This window comes from Ictidomys tridecemlineatus, chromosome 9 (assembly GCF_052094955.1).
Source record: "Ictidomys tridecemlineatus isolate mIctTri1 chromosome 9, mIctTri1.hap1, whole genome shotgun sequence".
NCBI classification, from domain to species: domain Eukaryota; kingdom Metazoa; phylum Chordata; class Mammalia; order Rodentia; family Sciuridae; genus Ictidomys; species Ictidomys tridecemlineatus.
In genome coordinates this window covers 57,296,281-57,314,036 of record NC_135485.1, presented here as the reverse complement: position 1 = coordinate 57,314,036, position 17,756 = coordinate 57,296,281, and the positions used below count along the sequence as shown (strand labels likewise).

Genomic DNA, 17,756 nt, shown 5'->3' with positions numbered 1-17,756 from the left:
GATTCATATTTTTAACAACACAAAAGTAGTAGAATATTGTACTTAAACGAAAACTGATTGTCTGTTTCCTTTTTTTCTAAATTGATCTTCAGAAACCAAAAGTCTGGGAAACTGTATTCTAAAACACTAGTTCTCAAACTAGGTCACACATTATAATCACCTGGAGAATTTATTATAGATGTATTCTGATGCCCAGAGATTGTGACTTAGTTTGTATGGAGTGTGGCTCTCTGTACTCTACTGTATAGCAATATTTGCTAACCCCTGTTCTAGGTCAGTACTTTTCAAATTTTATGTGCATACAAATCACCTAGAGAATTGGTTGAAGTGCAGATTCTGATTCAGCAGGATACAAGTAGGACCCGAGATTCTACATTTCTAAGAAGGTTCCAGTTCTGACTGCTGCTGGTCTGTAGACTATATTTTGATAAACAAAGCTATTAAGTGAAGCCCCTATTAAACAGTTACTCTAGATACGGATGCTTAAAACTTTGAGGCTCTTAAAGATGTGACTTTGAGCACCATAAAGTATATTCATCTATGTTTGATCTTTTCACTGATCTAATTATGTACAGACCATAGACCCACACTGTACTTCTTTGATCCTCTCCTTTCCAGATTTTGCAGAAAAATTACTAAAGCAGCTGGAGAGCTCTAAGGAAAGGTTTGAAGTGAAGATGATGCTCATGAATCTCATCTCCAGATTGGTGGGAATTCACGAGGTTTGAAATACCTTATGTTTCTCTTCTAAAATCTAGAAATCTAGAAATATTCTCAGTAAAAGGAAAGCCATTAGGTTAAAGCAGTGTCTTAATTTTTTAAAAATTTTTTTATGTGTTCTTTTTAGTTATACATGACAGTAGAATATATTTTGACATACATACATGGAGTATAACTTACCATTTTTGTGGGTGTACATGATGTGGAGTTACACTGCTTATGTATTCATATAAGAACATAGGAAAGTTATGTCTGATTCTTTCTACTATCTTTCTATTTCCATCCCCCATCCCTTCCCTTCATCCACTTTGTCTAATCTAGTAAACATCTATTCCCCCCCATCCCCGCTAGCTTATTGTGAGTTAATATTTGCATATCAGAGAGAATATTCAGCCTTTGTTTTTTTTTGGATTGGCTTATTAATATTAGCATGGCAGTCTCCAGTTGCTCCATTAACTGGCAAATGCCATCATTTCATTCTTTATGGCTGAGTAATATTCCATTGTGTATATGTACCACATTTTCTTTATCCATTCATCTGTTGAAGGTTGGTTCCATCCCTTAACAATGTGAATTGAGCTTCTATAAACATCGATGTGACTGTGTCACTATAATATGTTGATTTTAAGTCCTTTGGGGATATGCCGATGAGTGGGATAACTGGGTCAAATGGAGGAATCTTCATACTACTTCCAGAGTGGTTGAACCAATTTGCAGGCTCACCAGCAATGTATGAGTGTACCTCTTTCCTCATATCCTTACCATTGTTATTGTTCCTTGTATTCTTGATAGTAGCCATTCTGACTGCAGTGAGATGGAATCCCAATGTAGTTTTAATTTGCATTTCTCTAATTGCTAGTGATATTGAACAAAATTTTTTCATATATTTGTTGATTGATTGTATTTCTTCTTCTGTGAGGTGTCTGTTCACTTCCTTTGTCCATTTATTGATTAGATTATTTGATGATTTTTTTTTTTGGAGGGGGGTGTCAAATTTTTTGAGTTCTTTATATATCCTGGAGATTAATCCTCTATCTAAGGTGCCATGTAGCAAAGATTTTCTCCTATTCTGTGGACTCTCTGTTTATATTCTTGATTGTTTCTTTTGCTCAGAAGAAGCTTTTTGACTTGATATTACCTCATTTATTCATTCTTGATTTTACTTCTTGCACTATAGGAGTCTTGTTGAGGAATTCTGTTCCTAACCCAGTTTCCAACAATGATGGAAATTTGGCCCTGCTTCTTCTTTTAGTAGGTACAGGATCTCTGGTAGAATGCCTAGGTCCTTGATCCTTTGAGTTTTGTGCAAAGTGAGAGATTGGGTTAAATTTCATTTTGCTACATGTAGATTTCCAGGTTTCCCACACCGTTTGTTGAAAAGGCTGTCTTTTCTTTAAAGTATGTTTATGGAATCTTTATGAGTATGAGATAACTCCATTTATATAGGTTTGTCTCTGCATCTTCCATTCTGTTCCATTGGTCTTCATGTCTGTTTTGGTGACAATATCTTGCTGTTTTTGTTGCTGTACTCTGTAGTATAATTTAAGGTCTGGTATTATGATGCCTCCTGCTTCACTTTTCTTGCTAAGGATTGCTTTGACTATTCTGGGCCTCTTATTATTCCACTGATTTCATGATTGCTTTTTCTATTTCTATGAAGAACATCACTGGAATTTTAGTAGGAATTGCCTTAAATCTACATAGCACTTTTGGTAGTATGGCTATTTTGTCAATATTTATTTTGCTTATCCAAGAGCATGGGAGATCTTTCCATCTTCTAAGGTCTTCAGTTTCTTTCTTCAGTGTTCTGAAGTTTTCATTGAAGAGGTCTTTCACCTCTTTTGTTAGATTGAGTCCCAAATATTTTCTTTTCTTTGAGGCTATTGTGAATGGGATAGTTTACCTAATTTCTCTTTCAGTTGATTCATAAATGATGTCTAGGAATGTAGTTGACTTATGGGTGTTAATTTTATATCCTGCTGCTTTGCTGAATTTATGAATTTTAGAAGTTTTCTAGTGGAGTTTTTTGGGTCTTCTATATGTAGAATCATTCATTTACAAATAGGGATAGTTTGAGTTCTTCTTTTCCTATTGATATCCTTTTATTTATTTATTTATTTATTTTTCTCTGTCTCATTGCTTTGGCTAGAGTTTACAGAACTAGGTTGAATAGAAGTTGTGTAGGAAGGCATCCTGTTTTGTTCCAGTTTTTAGAGGGAATGCTTTCAATTTTTCTCCATTTATAATGATGTTGGCCTGGGGTTTAGCATATATAGCTTTTTTGATCTTGAGATATGTTCCTGTTATCCCTAGTTTTTCTAGTGTTTTGAACCTGAATGGATGCTATATTTTGTCACATGCTTTTTCTGCATCTACTGAGATAATCCTGGGATTCTTGTCTTTAAGTCCATTGATGTGATGAATTACATTTATGGATTTCTGTATGTTGAACCAACCTTGTAGCCCTGGGATGAACCCTACTTGATTATAGTGCACTATCTTTTTAATATGTTTTTGTATGCAATTTGCCAGGATTTCATTAAGAATTTTTGCATCTATGTCATTCAGGAATATTGATCTGAAGTTTTTCTTTCCTACATGTGTCTTTGTCTGGTTTTGGTATCAGGTTGATACAAATCTCATAGAATGATTTTGTAAGCATTCCCTCCTTTTCTATTTCATGGAATAATTTGAGGATTGGTGTTAATTCTTTGAAGATTTGCTAGAAGAACTCAGCTGAAAATCTGACTGGTCCTGGGCTTTTTTCCTTGTTGGTAGGCTTTTATGCTGCCTTCAATTTCATTGCTTGAAATTGATCTGTTTAAATTTTCAATGTCCTTGATTTAATAGAAGTTTGTCAATGTCTTCAAGATTTTATATTTTATTAGAGTATAAATTTTCAAAATAGTTTCTGGTTGTTGTCTGTATTTCAGTTTTTTGTTGTTGTTTAATTTCATTGATTTCTGCTCTGATTTTAATTATTTCCTATGTTCTGCTGCTTTGGGCATTGATTTGTTCTTCTTTATAGGGCTTTGAGATGTAATGTTATGTTATTTTTTGGGTAACTTTCTCTTCTTTTAATGGATAAGCCCATTGCAATAAACTTTCCTCTTAGCACTGCCTTCCTACTGTTCCAGAGATTTTGATATGTTGTATTGCTATTCTCATTTACCTGTTAGTATTTTTTTATTTCATCCTGATTTCTTCTGTTATGCATTGGTCATTTGCAGGGTATAGTATTCTTGGCTAGCATCCATTTTCTTTCAGAGCTTGGTATGTATCATTCTTTCATTTTGTATTTTATTGGTGACTTTTAATTTCAGTCAGTTATGATTGATAGAATGCAAGGTATTATCTATTTTTTTGTATTTGCTAAAAGTTGCTTTGTGGCCTAAGATGTGGTCTATTTTAGAGAAGGATCCATGTGCTGCTGAGAAGAAAGTGTATTTAGTCATTGATGGATGAAGTATTCTATATATGTTCATTAAGTCTAAATTGTTAATCTTATTTTTCAGTTCTATAGCTTCTTTGTTTAATTTTTGTTTGGAGGATCTATCCAGAGTGGTGAGAGATGTGTTAAAAGTCATCAAATATTATTGTGTTGTAGTCTATTTGTTGAAATCGAGAAGGGTTTGTTTGACATACATAGATGCTCCATTGTTTAGGGCATAAATATTTATGATAATTATGTATTGTTGATGTAATAAGCAGTATGAAATAGCATTCTTTGTCCCTTCTGATTAACTTTGGCTTGAATTCCACTTTATTTGATATGAATATAGCAATCCCTGGTACTTTTTTTTTTTTTTAATTTTTTATTTTTTTATTGGTTGTTCACAACATTACAAAGCTCTTGACATATCATATTTCATACATTAGATTGAAGTGGGTTATGAACTCCCAATTTTACCCCAAATGCAGATTGCAGAATCACGTCGGTTACACATCCACAATTTTACATAATGCCCAATTAATCCCTGGTACTTTACATGATACATGTGAATACGTTTTTCCCATCCTTTTACATTCAGTCTGTGCATGTCTTTGCCTATGAGGTGAGCTTGTTGGAGACAGCATATTGTTGACTCTTGTTTTTTAATCTAATCTGCCAGTCAATGTCTTTTGATTGATGAGTTGAGGCCATTTACATTTAATATTATTACTGAGAAATGATTTTTATTCACAATCATTTTGATATATTTTTGGTTTTTAATTTGAATTAATTTCTCCTCTGATTGACTATTCTAGTATTTTCCTCCCTTTGCTGGTTTTCACTGTTTTGTGGGGGGGGGGGGGGAAGGCAGGGATTGAATTTAGAGGCACTCAACCATTGAACCACATCCCCAACCCATTTTTGTATTTTATTTAGAGACAGTGTCTTACTAAGTCGCTTAGTGCCTCAGCCTCCTGATCTGCTCAGATTGGTTTTCACTTTTATTTTTCATGAAGTATTTTATTGAGTATAATTCATAGTGCAGGCTTTCTGGTTGTGAATTCTTTTAAATTTTGTTTATCATGGAAGGTTTTTATTTCATGATCAATTCTGAAGCTTAATTTGCAGGGTATAGTATTTTTGGCTAGCATCCATTTTCTTTCAGAGCTTGGTATGTATCATTTCAAGACCTGCTCTCTTTGAGGGTCTGGGTTGAGAAATCAGATGAGATCCGGATTATTTTCCTTATAAATGTTACCCATTGTTTTTCTCTGGCAGCTTTTAAAATTCTATCCTTATTCTGTATGTTAGGCATTTACATAATAGTGTACCTTGGTATAGGTCTATTGTAATTTTGTATATTTGGGATCCTGTAAGCCTCCTGTATTTTATTTTTTTTTCTTTTTTTATTGTTGGTCGTTCAAAACATTACATAGTTCTTGATATATCATATTTCATAGTTTGATTCAAGTGGGTTATGAACTCCCATTTTTACCCTGTATACAGGTTGCTGTATCACATCAGTTACACTTCCATTGATTTACATATTGCCATTCTAGTGTCTGATGTATTCTGCTGTCTATCCTATTCTCTACTATCCCCCCTCCCTCCCCTCCCCGCTTCTCTCTCTACCCCCTCTACCGTAAATCATTTCTTCCACTTGTATTATTCTTCCCTTAACCCTCATTTCCTCTTGTATGTAATTTTGTATAACCCTGAGGATCACCTTCCATTTCTATGCAATTTCCCTTCTCTCTCCCTTTCCCTCCCACCTCTCATCCGTGTTTAATGTTAATCTTCTTCTCAAGCTCTTTGTCCCTACTCTGTCCTTAGTTACTCCCCTTATATCAAAGAAGACATTTGGCATTTGTTTTTTAGGGATTGGCTAGCTTCACTTAGCATAATCTGCTCTAATGCCATCCATTTCCCTCCAAATTCTATGATTTTGACATTTTTTAATGCAGAGTAATACTCCATTGTGTATAAATGCCACACTTTTTTTTATCCATTCATCTATTGAAGGGCATCTAGGTTGGTTCCACAATCTTGCTATCGTGAATTGTGCTGCTATGAACAACGATGTAGCAGTGTCCCTGTAGCATGCTTTTATTAGGTCTTTAGGGAATAGACCGAGAAGGGCAATAGCTGGGTCAAATGGTGGTTCCATTCCCAGCTTTCCAAGAAATCTCCATACTGCTTTCCAAATTGGCTGCACCAATTTGCAGTCCCACCAACAATGAACAAGTGTACCCTTTTCCCCACATCCTCGCCAGCACTTGTTGTTGTTTGACTTCCTAATGGCTGCCAATCTTACTGGAGTGAGATGGTATCTTAGGGTGGTTTTGATTTGCATTTCTCTGACTGATAGAGATGGTGAGCATTTTTTCATGTGCTTGTTGATTGATTGTATGTCCTCCTCTGAGAATAGACACCATATCTTTATTTTTATGTGATGCTGAGGATCAAACTCAGTGCCTCATGCATGCTGGGTGAGCACTGTACCACGGAGCCCCAGCCCCAGCCCTATCAGTGGTTCTTAACTGGAGTTAATATGTTTTTGAATCCGATTCGCCAGAATTTTATTGAGGATTTTTGCATCTAGGTTCATTAGAGATATTGGTCTGTAGTTTTCTTTCTTTGAAGTGTCGTTGTCTGGTTTAGGCATCAGGGTGATGTTGGCCTCATAGAATGTATTTGGAAGATCTCCCTCTTTTTCTATTTCCTGAAATAGCTTGAAAAGTATTGGTGTTAGTTCCTCTTTATAGGTTTTGTAAAACTCTGCTGTATACCCATCCGGTCCTGGGCTTTTCTTAGTTGGTAGTCTTTTGATGGTTTCTTCTATTTTCTCTATTGTTATTGGTCTGTTTAGGTTGTCTATATCCTCCTGACTCAATCTGGGCAGATCATATGACTTACAAAATTTATCTATTCCTTCACTATCTTTTATTTTATTGGAGTATAAGGATTCAAAATAATTTCTGATTATCTTCTGTATTTCTGAAGTGTCTGTTGTGATCTTGCCTTTTTCATCCCGTATGCTAGTAATTTGAGTTCTCTCTCTTCTTCTCTTCGTTAGCATGGCTAAGGGTCTGTCGATTTTATTTATTTTTTCAAAGAACCAACTTTTAGTTTTGTCAATTTTTTCAATTATTTCTTTTGTTTCGATTTCATTTATTTCAGCTCTGATTTTAATTATTTCTTGCCTTCTACTTCTTTTGCTGTTGTTTTGCTCTTCTTTTTCTAGGATTTTGAGATGAAGTATGAGATCATTTATTTGTTGGTTTTTTCTTTTTTTAAGGAATGAACTCCAAGCAATGAATTTTCCTCTTAGAACTGCTTTTAATGTGTCCCATAGATTCCGATATGTTGTGTCTGTGTTTTCATTTAACTCTAAGAATTTTTTAATTTCCTCCTTGATGTCTTCTAAAACCCATTGATCATTCAGTAACCTATTGTTCATTCTCCAAGTGATGCATGATTTTTCCTTCCTTCTTTTATCATTGATTTTCAGTTTCATTCCATTATGATCAGATAAGATGCATGGTATTATCTCTACTCCTTTATATTGTCTATTGATCTATTTTTGAGAAGGATCCATGTGCTGCTGAGAAAAAAGTGTAACTGCTTGATGTTGGGTGGTATATTCTATATATGTCAATTGAGTCTAGGTTATTAATTGTGTTATTGAGTTCTGTAGTTTCCTTATTTAACTTTTGTTTGGAAGATCTGTCCAGTGGTGAGAGAGGTGTGTTGAAGTCTCCCATGATTATTGTATGGTGGTCTATTAGACTCTTGAACTTGAGAAGAGTTTGTTTGATGAACATAGCTGCACCATTGTTTGGGGCATATATATTTATGATTGTTATGTCTTGTTGGTGTATGGTTCCCTTGAGCAGTATGTAGTGTCCCTCTTTATCCCTTTTGATTAACTTTGGCTTGAAATCTATTTTACTTGATATAAGTATGGAGACTCCTGCTTGTTTCCGCAGTCCATATGAGTGATAAGATTTTTCCCAACCTTTCACCTTCAGTCTGTGTATATCTTTTCCTATCAAATGCGTCTCCTGTAGGCAGCATATTGTTGGGTCTTATTTTGTGCTCCTTTCAACTAGCCTGTTTCTCTTGATTGGTGAGTTTAAGCCATTAACATTTAGGGTTATTATTGAGATATGGTTTGTTCTTCCAGCCATATTTGTTTATTAATGTTACTAAACCTGATTTGTTTTCCTCTTTGATTACTTTCCCCCCTTTACTGTCCTACCTCCCACTGTTGGTTTTCATTGTTATTTTCCATTTCCTCTTCCTGTAATGTTTTGCCAAGGATTTTTTGAAGAGATGGTTTTCTACCTGCAAATTTTTTAAATTTTTGTTTATCGTGGAAGGTTTTAATTTCATCTTCCATCCTGAAGCTTAATTTCTCCAGATACACGATTCTTGGTTGGAACCCATTTTCTTTCAGTGTTTGAAATATGTTATTCCAGGATCTTCTAGCTTTCAGAGTCTGTGTTGAGAGATCAGCTGTTATCCTGATTGGTTTATCTCTAAATGTAATCTGCTTCCTTTCTCTTGAAGCTTTTAAAATTCTCCCCTTATTCTGTATGTTGGGCATCTTCATTATAATGTGTCTAGGTGTGGATCTCTTATGATTTTGCACATTCGGCGTCCTGTAGGCTTCTAGGATTTGGGATTCTGTCTCATTCTTCAAGTCTGGGAAGTTTTCTCGTATTATTTCATTGAATAAATTGTTTATTCCTTTGGTTTGGAGCTCTATGCCTTCCTGTATCCCAATGACTCTTAAGTTTGGTCTTTTTATGTTAACTTATCCCATATTTCTTGGATGTTCTGCTCATGGTTTCTTAGCAGTCTTGCTGAGCTGTCTATGTTCTTTTTAAGTTGAAATACTTTGTCTTCATTGTCTGATGTTCTATCTTCTAAGTGATCTACTCTGCTGGTAGTATTCTCAATTGAGTTTTTAAGTTGGTTTATTGCTTCTTGCATTTCTATTTCTATTTGTTTGTTTTGTATTACCTCTATCTCCCTGTGTAATTGATCTTTTGCTTCCTGGATTTGTTTATGTAATTCCTTGTCAAAGTGATCTTTCATTGTCTGATTTTGCTGTCTCATGTCTTCCTTGAGACTCCAGATCATCTGAAGCATGTATATCCTGACCTCTCTGTCTGACATTTCATCTGTTGCAGCTATTACCTCTTCTAAAGTTGAGTTGACCTGCATTGCTTGTGGTCCTTTCTTTCCTTGTCTTTTCATACTGCTCGCGTTTCTTTCTGCTTGGTGAAACTGTTGTGTTTTTGGAATTTTCCCCCTATTTATTTATATTGCTCTTGTATAGTTGAAAAATCTCCCTTGCAGGGCGGGTAGTGGCTGTGCTCCTCCTCTAATTGGGGTGATCTGTGTAGCACGCTGGCGGGCCACTAGGCCTGCTCTGCTGGTCGGTCGCAGGTCTGCCCACCCTGCGGGCGCGGGTGGCGGCTCTGCTCTGCCCCCTCTCCAATTGTGGTGACGTGACTACCACGCCCTCGGGTCATTGGGCATGATCTGGATGAGGACAGCGGCTCTGCTCGGCCCCTACTCCAATTGGTGTGACGTGTCTACCACGCTGGCAGGCCTCTAGGCCTGTTCCGCTGGTGGGTTGCAGGTCTGCCTACCTTGCGGGCTCGGACGGCAGTTCTGCTCAGCCCCCACTCCAAATGGGGCTATCTGACTGCCTCTTCGGTGGGTCGCTGGGCCTTTTCCGGACACGGGCGGCAGCTCTGCTCCACCCCCACTCCAACCAGTGTGACGTGACTGCCTTGGTGCTATGTGTCCACCACGCTGGCAGGCCACCGGGCCTGTCCTGCCAGTGGGTCGCAGGTCTGCCTACCTTGCAGGCTCGGGCGGCAGCTCTGCACAGCCCCTACTCCAAATGGGGTGACTTGACTACCACGCCGTCAGGTCGCTGGTCCTATTCCAGGCGAGGGCGGCTGCTCTCTTCAGCCCCAGCTGAAGTTGGGGTGACGTGATACCACGCAGGCGGGTCGCTTGGCCTGTTCTGGGCTCAGGCGACAGCTCCACTCTGCCCCTCTGGCCCCTACAGCACCCAGCAGGACCCGGACCGAGAAGCAGTTTCCGCGGGTTCCCCAGCCCTGGGCCAAAGCTGCTCCGGGAGCCTGAACCCGGCCGCTCCGAGCTCAGTGCACGCTCTGCTAGGAGCAGGTTCCCAGAAGCAGTCTCCGTGGGTTCCCCAGCTCTGAGCCAAAACAGCACCGGGAGCTAGAACCCGGCCGCTCTGAGTTTGGTGCACGCTCTGCTAGGAGCAGGCTCCAAGAATCAGTCTCCACGGGTTCCCCAGCCCTGGGCCAAAGCAGCTCCGGGAGCCAGACCCCGGCCGCCCCGAGCTCGGTCACACTCTGCTAGGAGCAGGCTCCAAGAATCAGTCTCCGTGGGTTCCCCAGCTTTGGGCCAAAGCAGCTCCGGGAGCCAGAACCTGGCCGCTCCAAGCTCTCCGAGCTTGGTGCAAGCTCTGCTGGGAGCAGGCTCAAAGACGCAGTCTCCGAGGGTTCCCCAGCCCTGGGCCAAAACAGTTCTGGGAGGCAGAACCCAGCTGCTTCGAGCTCGGTGCATGCTCCACTAGGAGCTGGCTCCAAGACGCAGTCTCCGCGGGTTCCCCAACCCTGGGCCAAAGCAGCTCCGGGAGCCAGAACCCGGCTGCTCAGAGCTCGGTGCACGCTTTGCTAGGAGCAGGCTCCAAGAATCAGTCTCCGCAGGTTCTCTAGCCCTGAGCCTGAACGATCTGACTGCAAGACGCAGGCAAATACCAGCCTGAAATCACCTGTTCCGTAGCTGAATGAGCTGAGATCAGTAGAAAACAGGGATGATTATGTCAGCTCTCCAAGATGGCGGCCGCTGGCCTCCTCCGTGGTCCGACTGGTGTGGAGAACCGAACCCTCCTCCGTCTCAAAGCCAGAACTCAGCACTAAGCATGGCCATTGCACCGCTGGCAGGAGCCCCCAGAATCCGCATTGCTGCGCCCCGGCTCCGGCACCTCATCGCTTCCCAGCGCGCGCTGCAGACTCCAGCCGCGGGGCGATCCACCGATCAAGCAATGCGACCCTCCGTGCGGAAAAATCGCCCGCATCCGAGCCCCCGCAGCCGAACCTCCCGCGATGAAAATCCCTCCACTAGATTCTGGAGCACCTCAATTTCGCTGGAAATTCCCAACAAGACAGCCTTCAGCTGTTTCACCTTGTCATTCTCCTGCTCAGTGACGTGGCGCACGGGGGTGATGCACTCCCTTCGCTGTCATCTTCCTCTCTCTCTCCCTCCTGTATTTGATTTTTCATTCCATTCTTTAGGTTTGGGAAATTTCCTGATATTATTTCATTGAAAATATTGTGCATGTCTTTGTTTTGTATCTCTAAGCCTTCATCTACCTATTAAATCTTAACATTTGTTCTTTTTAGGTAATCCCATTATTTCTTGGAAATTCATCTTTTCTCCATGATCAACTTTATTTTCTAGATTATATATTTTGTCTTCATTGACTAAAACTCTGTCTTCCAAGTGATCTAGTCTGTTAGTGATGTCTTCCATTGAATTTTTAATTTGGTGTATTGATTTCTTCATTTTAAGGATTTCTGTTTGATTTTTTTTTCAGAATCTGTATCTCTGTATTGAAGTGATCTTTCACATCCTGAATTTTCTCTCTGATTTCACTCCTTACATCATCTTTTACCTCACAGATGAGTTTAACTCTGTACATTCTAAATTTCATCTCTGATATTTTCACTGTGGTGTTGATGGATTCTGTTATTGGAGTATCTTGGTTTGTTTGGGGTGACTTGTTCCTTTGCTTTTTCATGCTGTTTGTGTGTCTACCCATCTAACAATATGGGTCTGAGGCAGTAGAGTTTCTACGCTGTGGACTTACAGTGTCCCTGAAGGTTTCCAGTACCTCACCATTTTGGGGAAGACAAGTAATAACATCAACTAATACAAACAACATACAGCATTAAATCAAATAGTTCCTGCTATAATGTCTACAATATTAATTGTCATAGCAAACAGAACTTATATGACAGTTATTGTCTACAATAAAAAAAGTGAGTTTGCAAAAGGGTTTACAATTTCAAATGGTAGACAGTAATAGAACAGAAGTGATGTAGGATGTAATGATTATGAAGGAGCAGAAGAGGAGATAGAAGTGAAAAATTGATAGAAGTAAAAATTGAAAAATTACAAAACAAAATAAAAATAGACTAATCAAACATCCTAGTCCTCAAAAACTGACCCATGAAAAATAACTGGCTTCAAAAATGATAGAAATGAGAAAAAACATCAATATGAATATGTATAAATGTCCATGAACCATTAAGGTCACAAACAGAAAACAAACAAACAAAGAAGGCACAAAAAAACATGAAAAGTTAAAGAATTGTTTCTGTTGGAGTTCAAAAGATTCTCAGTTTCTCCTCTCAGCAGTATTAGGTGGGGTTATCTGGAGTGTGATACTGCACCCTGTGGGTGTATTGCTAGAGTAAGAGAGGTAATCCCACAGGCACAATTCCTGGAGGTGGGGTTTAGGTTTAGGTGGGCTCCAGGCTCTTTGCTAAATACCAGTTGGTCTGGAGATTTTATATCAGTGTACCTCCAGGGCCCAGCAATTCCTGGTCCACACTAGAAGACTGTTATCTCAGGGATCTCCTTGGATTTCACTGTTGTGGTGGAGCCAATTCTTAGCCATTATGTCACCTGTGGACCCCACTTTTCCTGGCCTCGGGTTTAGTCATCAAATCCAATCTCTCCCTCCCATGCCCTTTTAAATTCCTGGTCAGGTGCATTTCTCCCAAGCCAATCCTGCAAGCAGCCTGATTAGAGGGATAGAGGGAGAGCCAAGTGGGTTTCCACAACCAGTATTCCCCTGTGTAAACCTCTCTCCATGCTTGATTTTCTCCTGATCACTTAGGCACAGTCTGTGTCCTGCAGTGTGGGTTTTCCAGGTCTGAATTTCAGGGCAAACTCGGGTTTCCCAGGAAGCAACTTCACCACTTGCCTGGCCCCACACTGCATCAGCTGCAAAATGGTTCCTTTCTCTGTCTTCTGCACCAGGAGAGAGTTGGCTTCTTTCCTGCACAAGGATGTTGTGCACTATTCCTTTCGGTTTAGTCTAGCTGTGTCTTTCATTTCTAAACTCCCCATACCTCCAGGCCTCCAGAAAATGTGGTTCCTTAATTCCCTTATTCTTCCACATTGCTCACAGAGAGAGTGCTCTTGCTGGTGCCTCCGGCCACGGCAGTAGCTTTGGCACTGGGGATTTTTTTCTTTATTTTATTGTATCCAACCTCCAGAGTCTCCCCAATCTGCTTAGTATTAAATTCCAGGAAAGCCCTTTCCCTTCTTTTTTATTTTTTTGCTGAGAAGCTGTCTAACTGCTTTCTTGGTTTCATGCCACACAACAGCCGGGAAAGCAACCTTTTCTATTCTACCATCTTGAAACCTCTCTTGAAGTATCTAAATTTTAATTCCTAAGCCATTTATACCTATATTATTAAGAGAACTATATAGTCTTTCAGTCTTAAATAGTTATTTTGATTATTTTCTTTCTAGTTAAGTATTTATATTAATTTGTATATATGTCCATTTTATTGGTAATTATTTTGTGTTCTATTTTAATATTTCTTAGTAACTTTATTTCACATATGCATTTTTCCCAAGCCATTATAACACACATATTTTTATTGACTCTTAACTACATTTTACAATTTGTTTAGCCCTCTAAGGCCTTCTTGACTTTCTGATCTCTCTGGTAGGAAATTGTCATGTTTGTAAAGATGAACTCCATGGTTATTTATTTTGTATTAAATTAGATTGTTAAAGTTCCTCAGTGGTGTGTGTGTTTAGATGTGGTATACATATATGGGAACTTCACACATACTCTTAGTATCATTATAGAAAAAGAAAGATGCCTAAAAATTTAAGCCTTAAAGAAATGACTATTGAGGTTGTTTCCTGTCAATTGTACCTAGTGACTGGTATCTACATTTTAGTGAATATATTGCTTTTTCTCCCCGGGGTTATATTCCCAGTGGGATCACCAGGTCAGTTCTTTTTACATTTGTGTAGCAATTTTATGTCTGACCTGAATTTGAGTGTGATAGGAAAGCAAAAGTGGTTTGTGATTTAAACAGGAATTGTTGGAAGTAATACTGGAATTTCACACTTACTGTAGTTAAATAAATCGAAGTCTTCCCTATTCCTTCCCAATAACATATCTTCATTTTGCTTTGTGGCTAAAATAGAAAAAATTAATTTATTCCCAAATGATGAACCTTGAAAAATCCCAATCCATCTCTAAAGTTTCACTTCTTGAAGGTAAACTTTACCGTTGCTGTAATAACTGGACCCTTGTCAATTTTGTTTATGTAGTGTTTAGTGTTAAAATGCAGAGCACAGAGTAATTCCTCCATATAGCTAGGCTGGGAGATAATAACAAATCAGGACTATAGGAGTTTTGGTGTTCAAATTATACTAGGTCTGTTCATATTTGAATTTCTATTTTGTCTCTTGCTTTGAAGCTTTAATATCAGTGTTATTCCTTCCTATAATCCCTTCTCTTTGAACACAGAAATATTAGTTCTGTAGCCGCACCAATTTTAAATGTGGATGAATATTGTGTTTTGGTTGCCTTTCTCTCCTTTATTCTGCATGCACTTTCTTCCTCCATTACATAATAAAAATAGAAGCATAGTGTCAGTTGAAAGAGATCCTTTTCTTAGTTACTCCAGCATATTGAATTGGGCTGGGGCATGATTTCTTACTGAGACAAAGCAAAAGTAACAAATGATTCCCAGTGAGTTGTCTTGATGATATAGTTGCATTATAGAAAACTGAACCTCCATGCTTCAGGTTACATAAATACTAAAATCAGTGTTTTTTCTCTCCATAGCTTTTTCTCTTCAACTTTTATCCCTTCCTGCAAAGGTTTCTGCAGCCCCACCAGAGAGGTAACCTGCCCACTTGCTACCACTTGCCATGTCTCTTTGGTGATCTTAGTGTTAGAATAGCTATTCAGAGCCTTTTGTTTTGGAATCATTAAAGACCGTGTTAGGCTGGGTGTGGTTGCAGTCTTCTGTAACCCTAGTGAGTTGGTGGGCTGAAGCAGGAAGATTGCAAATTTGAGACCAGCCTCAACAATTTAGACCCTGTATCAAAAAAAAAAAAAAAAGGACTGGGGGATGTAGAGCAGAGGTATAAGGCGCCTAGATTCATTCCCCAGTACCACAGTCAATCAATTAATCAATTAATAAGATAGTGTTAGGAGTAGAAATGTGTTCTATAACAGACAAGGAGAGACACGCTCTTACATTTTCTTGGTATAATCGGCCATGGGTTAGTTGTTCTAATTTTAAAATTAAAATTAATTCTCATCAATTTTAAGAAACAATTATTTTTTAAAAAGAAATTAGACCTTTTACCGTAACTTTAGAATAGGTAGCAGAATTTTATTTTAACTGTTCTCATTACATTTTTGTGCATTTTCATTTAAAAACAACAGAAAAGCAGGAAATAAGATGTTTTGTCTTTGAATTTGAACCAAGATAGGAAAGAAACATTTATTGTGAGGCTCTAACATGCGCCAAAGCATGTGTTAAGTGCTTTCCTTCCATCATCTCATCTGGCCTTCATATCAATACTGCAAGGTGCAGAAAGAAGCAAACTGAAAAGAGTCAGTCAGCAAATAAATGGCAAGTCAGATTTGCTTCACTTCCTTTCACCAAAGGCCTTGTTCTTTACATGTACTGTACTGCCCCTTTGAAGAGAGAATATGTGTATTTGCTTATGTTTGTATTTATTTATTCATTCAACAAGTATTTAGTGATTTCTATGGCAGGCATTGTATTAGACACTAAGAATTTCACAATGACCAAGAAGTCCTTACCTTCATAGAGCTTACATTCTAGATAAAGATAATACAGTACATATGTCAATGTAAAAGATAAGTGTTTTGAAGAGAAAGGAAGCAGAATAGGGACAATAGGAAGTGCTGGGGCAGGTTTTATTTTATTTTTTATTTTTTTAAAGAGAGATAGAGAATTTTTTAATATTTATTTTTTAGTTTTTTCAGCGGACACAACATCTTTGTATGTGTTGCTGAGGATCGAGCCCAGGCAAGCGCGCTACTGCTTGAGCCACATCCCCAGCCCCAGGTTCTATTTTAGATTGTGTGGTCAGGAAAGACCTTTCAGCAAGGAAGCAACTGAGCAGGTAGCTGAAGGGAGCAAAGGGGTGAGCCATGCAGATAGCTGGGGTTGGGTGTTCTAGGTGGAATAAACAGCTGTTGCATAAGGCAGGAATATGCTTGCCATGTTGCTATATATTCTGAGAGGCAGAGTGATAACTGTGACCTTTCTCATCTCTTGTGTTTTTAGAAGTAACAAAGATCCTTCTGTTTGCTGCACAAGCTTCTCATCACCTAGTACCCCCAGAGGTGAGAACTCTTTTTTTATTATTATTTTTAATTCTAATTTGTTATATATGACAGCAGAATGCATTATAATTCATATTACACTTATAGAGTGCAATTTTTCATATCTCTGGTTGTATATAAAGTATATTCACACCATTCATGTCTTTATAAGTATACTTAAGGTAATGATATTCATCTCATTCCACCATCTGTTTTACCCCCATGCCCCGTCCCATCCCCTCCCATCCCTTGGTCCTACCTAGAGTTTGTCTAATCCTCCCATGCACCCCCTCCCAAACCCAATATGAATCAGCCTCCTCGTATCAGAGAAAATATTTGGCATTTGGTTTGTTGGGATTGGCTAACTTCACTTAACATTATATTCTCCAGCTCCATCCATTTGCCTGCAAATGCCATGATTTTATTCTCTTTTAATGCTGAGTATTATTCCATTATGTATATGTACATGTTTTCTTATCCATTCATCTACTGAAGGGCATCTAGGATGGTTCCACAGTTTAGCTATTGTGAATTGTGCTGCTATAAACATTGATGTGGCTGTGTCTCTGTAGTATGCTGTCCTTTGGTATAGATCAAGGAATGGGATATCTGGGTCAAATGGTGGTTCCGTTCCCACCTTTCCAAGGAATCCCCATATTGCTTTCCATATTGGCTGCAACAATTTGCAGTCCCACCAGCAATGTAGGAGTGTGCTTTTTTCCTCACCAACACTTATTGTTGTTTGTGTTCTTTTTTTTTTTTTTTTAATTGTTGGTCGTTCAAAACATTACATAGTTCTAAATACATCATATTTCACAGTTTGATTCAAGCGGGTTATGCTCCCAACTTTACCCCGTATACAGATTGCTGTATCCCATCAGTTACCCTTCCATTAATTGACATATTGCCTTTCTAGTGTCTGATGTATTCTGCTGTCTGTCCTATTCTCTACTATCCCCTCCCCTCCCCTCCCCTCCCCTTTTCTCTCTCTACCCCTTCTACTGTAAATCATTTCTTCCATTTATATTATCTTGTCTTACCCCTCCTTTCCTCTTATATATCATTTTGTATAACCCTGAGGATCGCCTTCCATTTCCATGCGATTTCCCTTCTCACTCCCTTTCCCTCCCACCTTTCATCCCT

The 17,756-nt window shown here is 38.8% G+C and overlaps 1 protein-coding gene across 2 annotated transcripts in view; it reads left to right on the top strand.

The window, feature by feature from the left end:
- Nucleotides 1-17,756, top strand: part of Sdad1 (SDA1 domain containing 1) — a 52,788-nt gene that overhangs the window by 15,426 nt on the left and 19,606 nt on the right. For both annotated transcript variants that reach the window (XM_078021424.1, XM_078021425.1), the window contains exons 11-13: nucleotides 619-722; nucleotides 15,093-15,150; nucleotides 16,576-16,634. In XM_078021424.1, coding sequence (XP_077877550.1) covers nucleotides 619-722; nucleotides 15,093-15,150; nucleotides 16,576-16,634 — 221 coding nt within the window. The remainder of the gene's footprint in view (nucleotides 1-618; nucleotides 723-15,092; nucleotides 15,151-16,575; nucleotides 16,635-17,756) is intronic.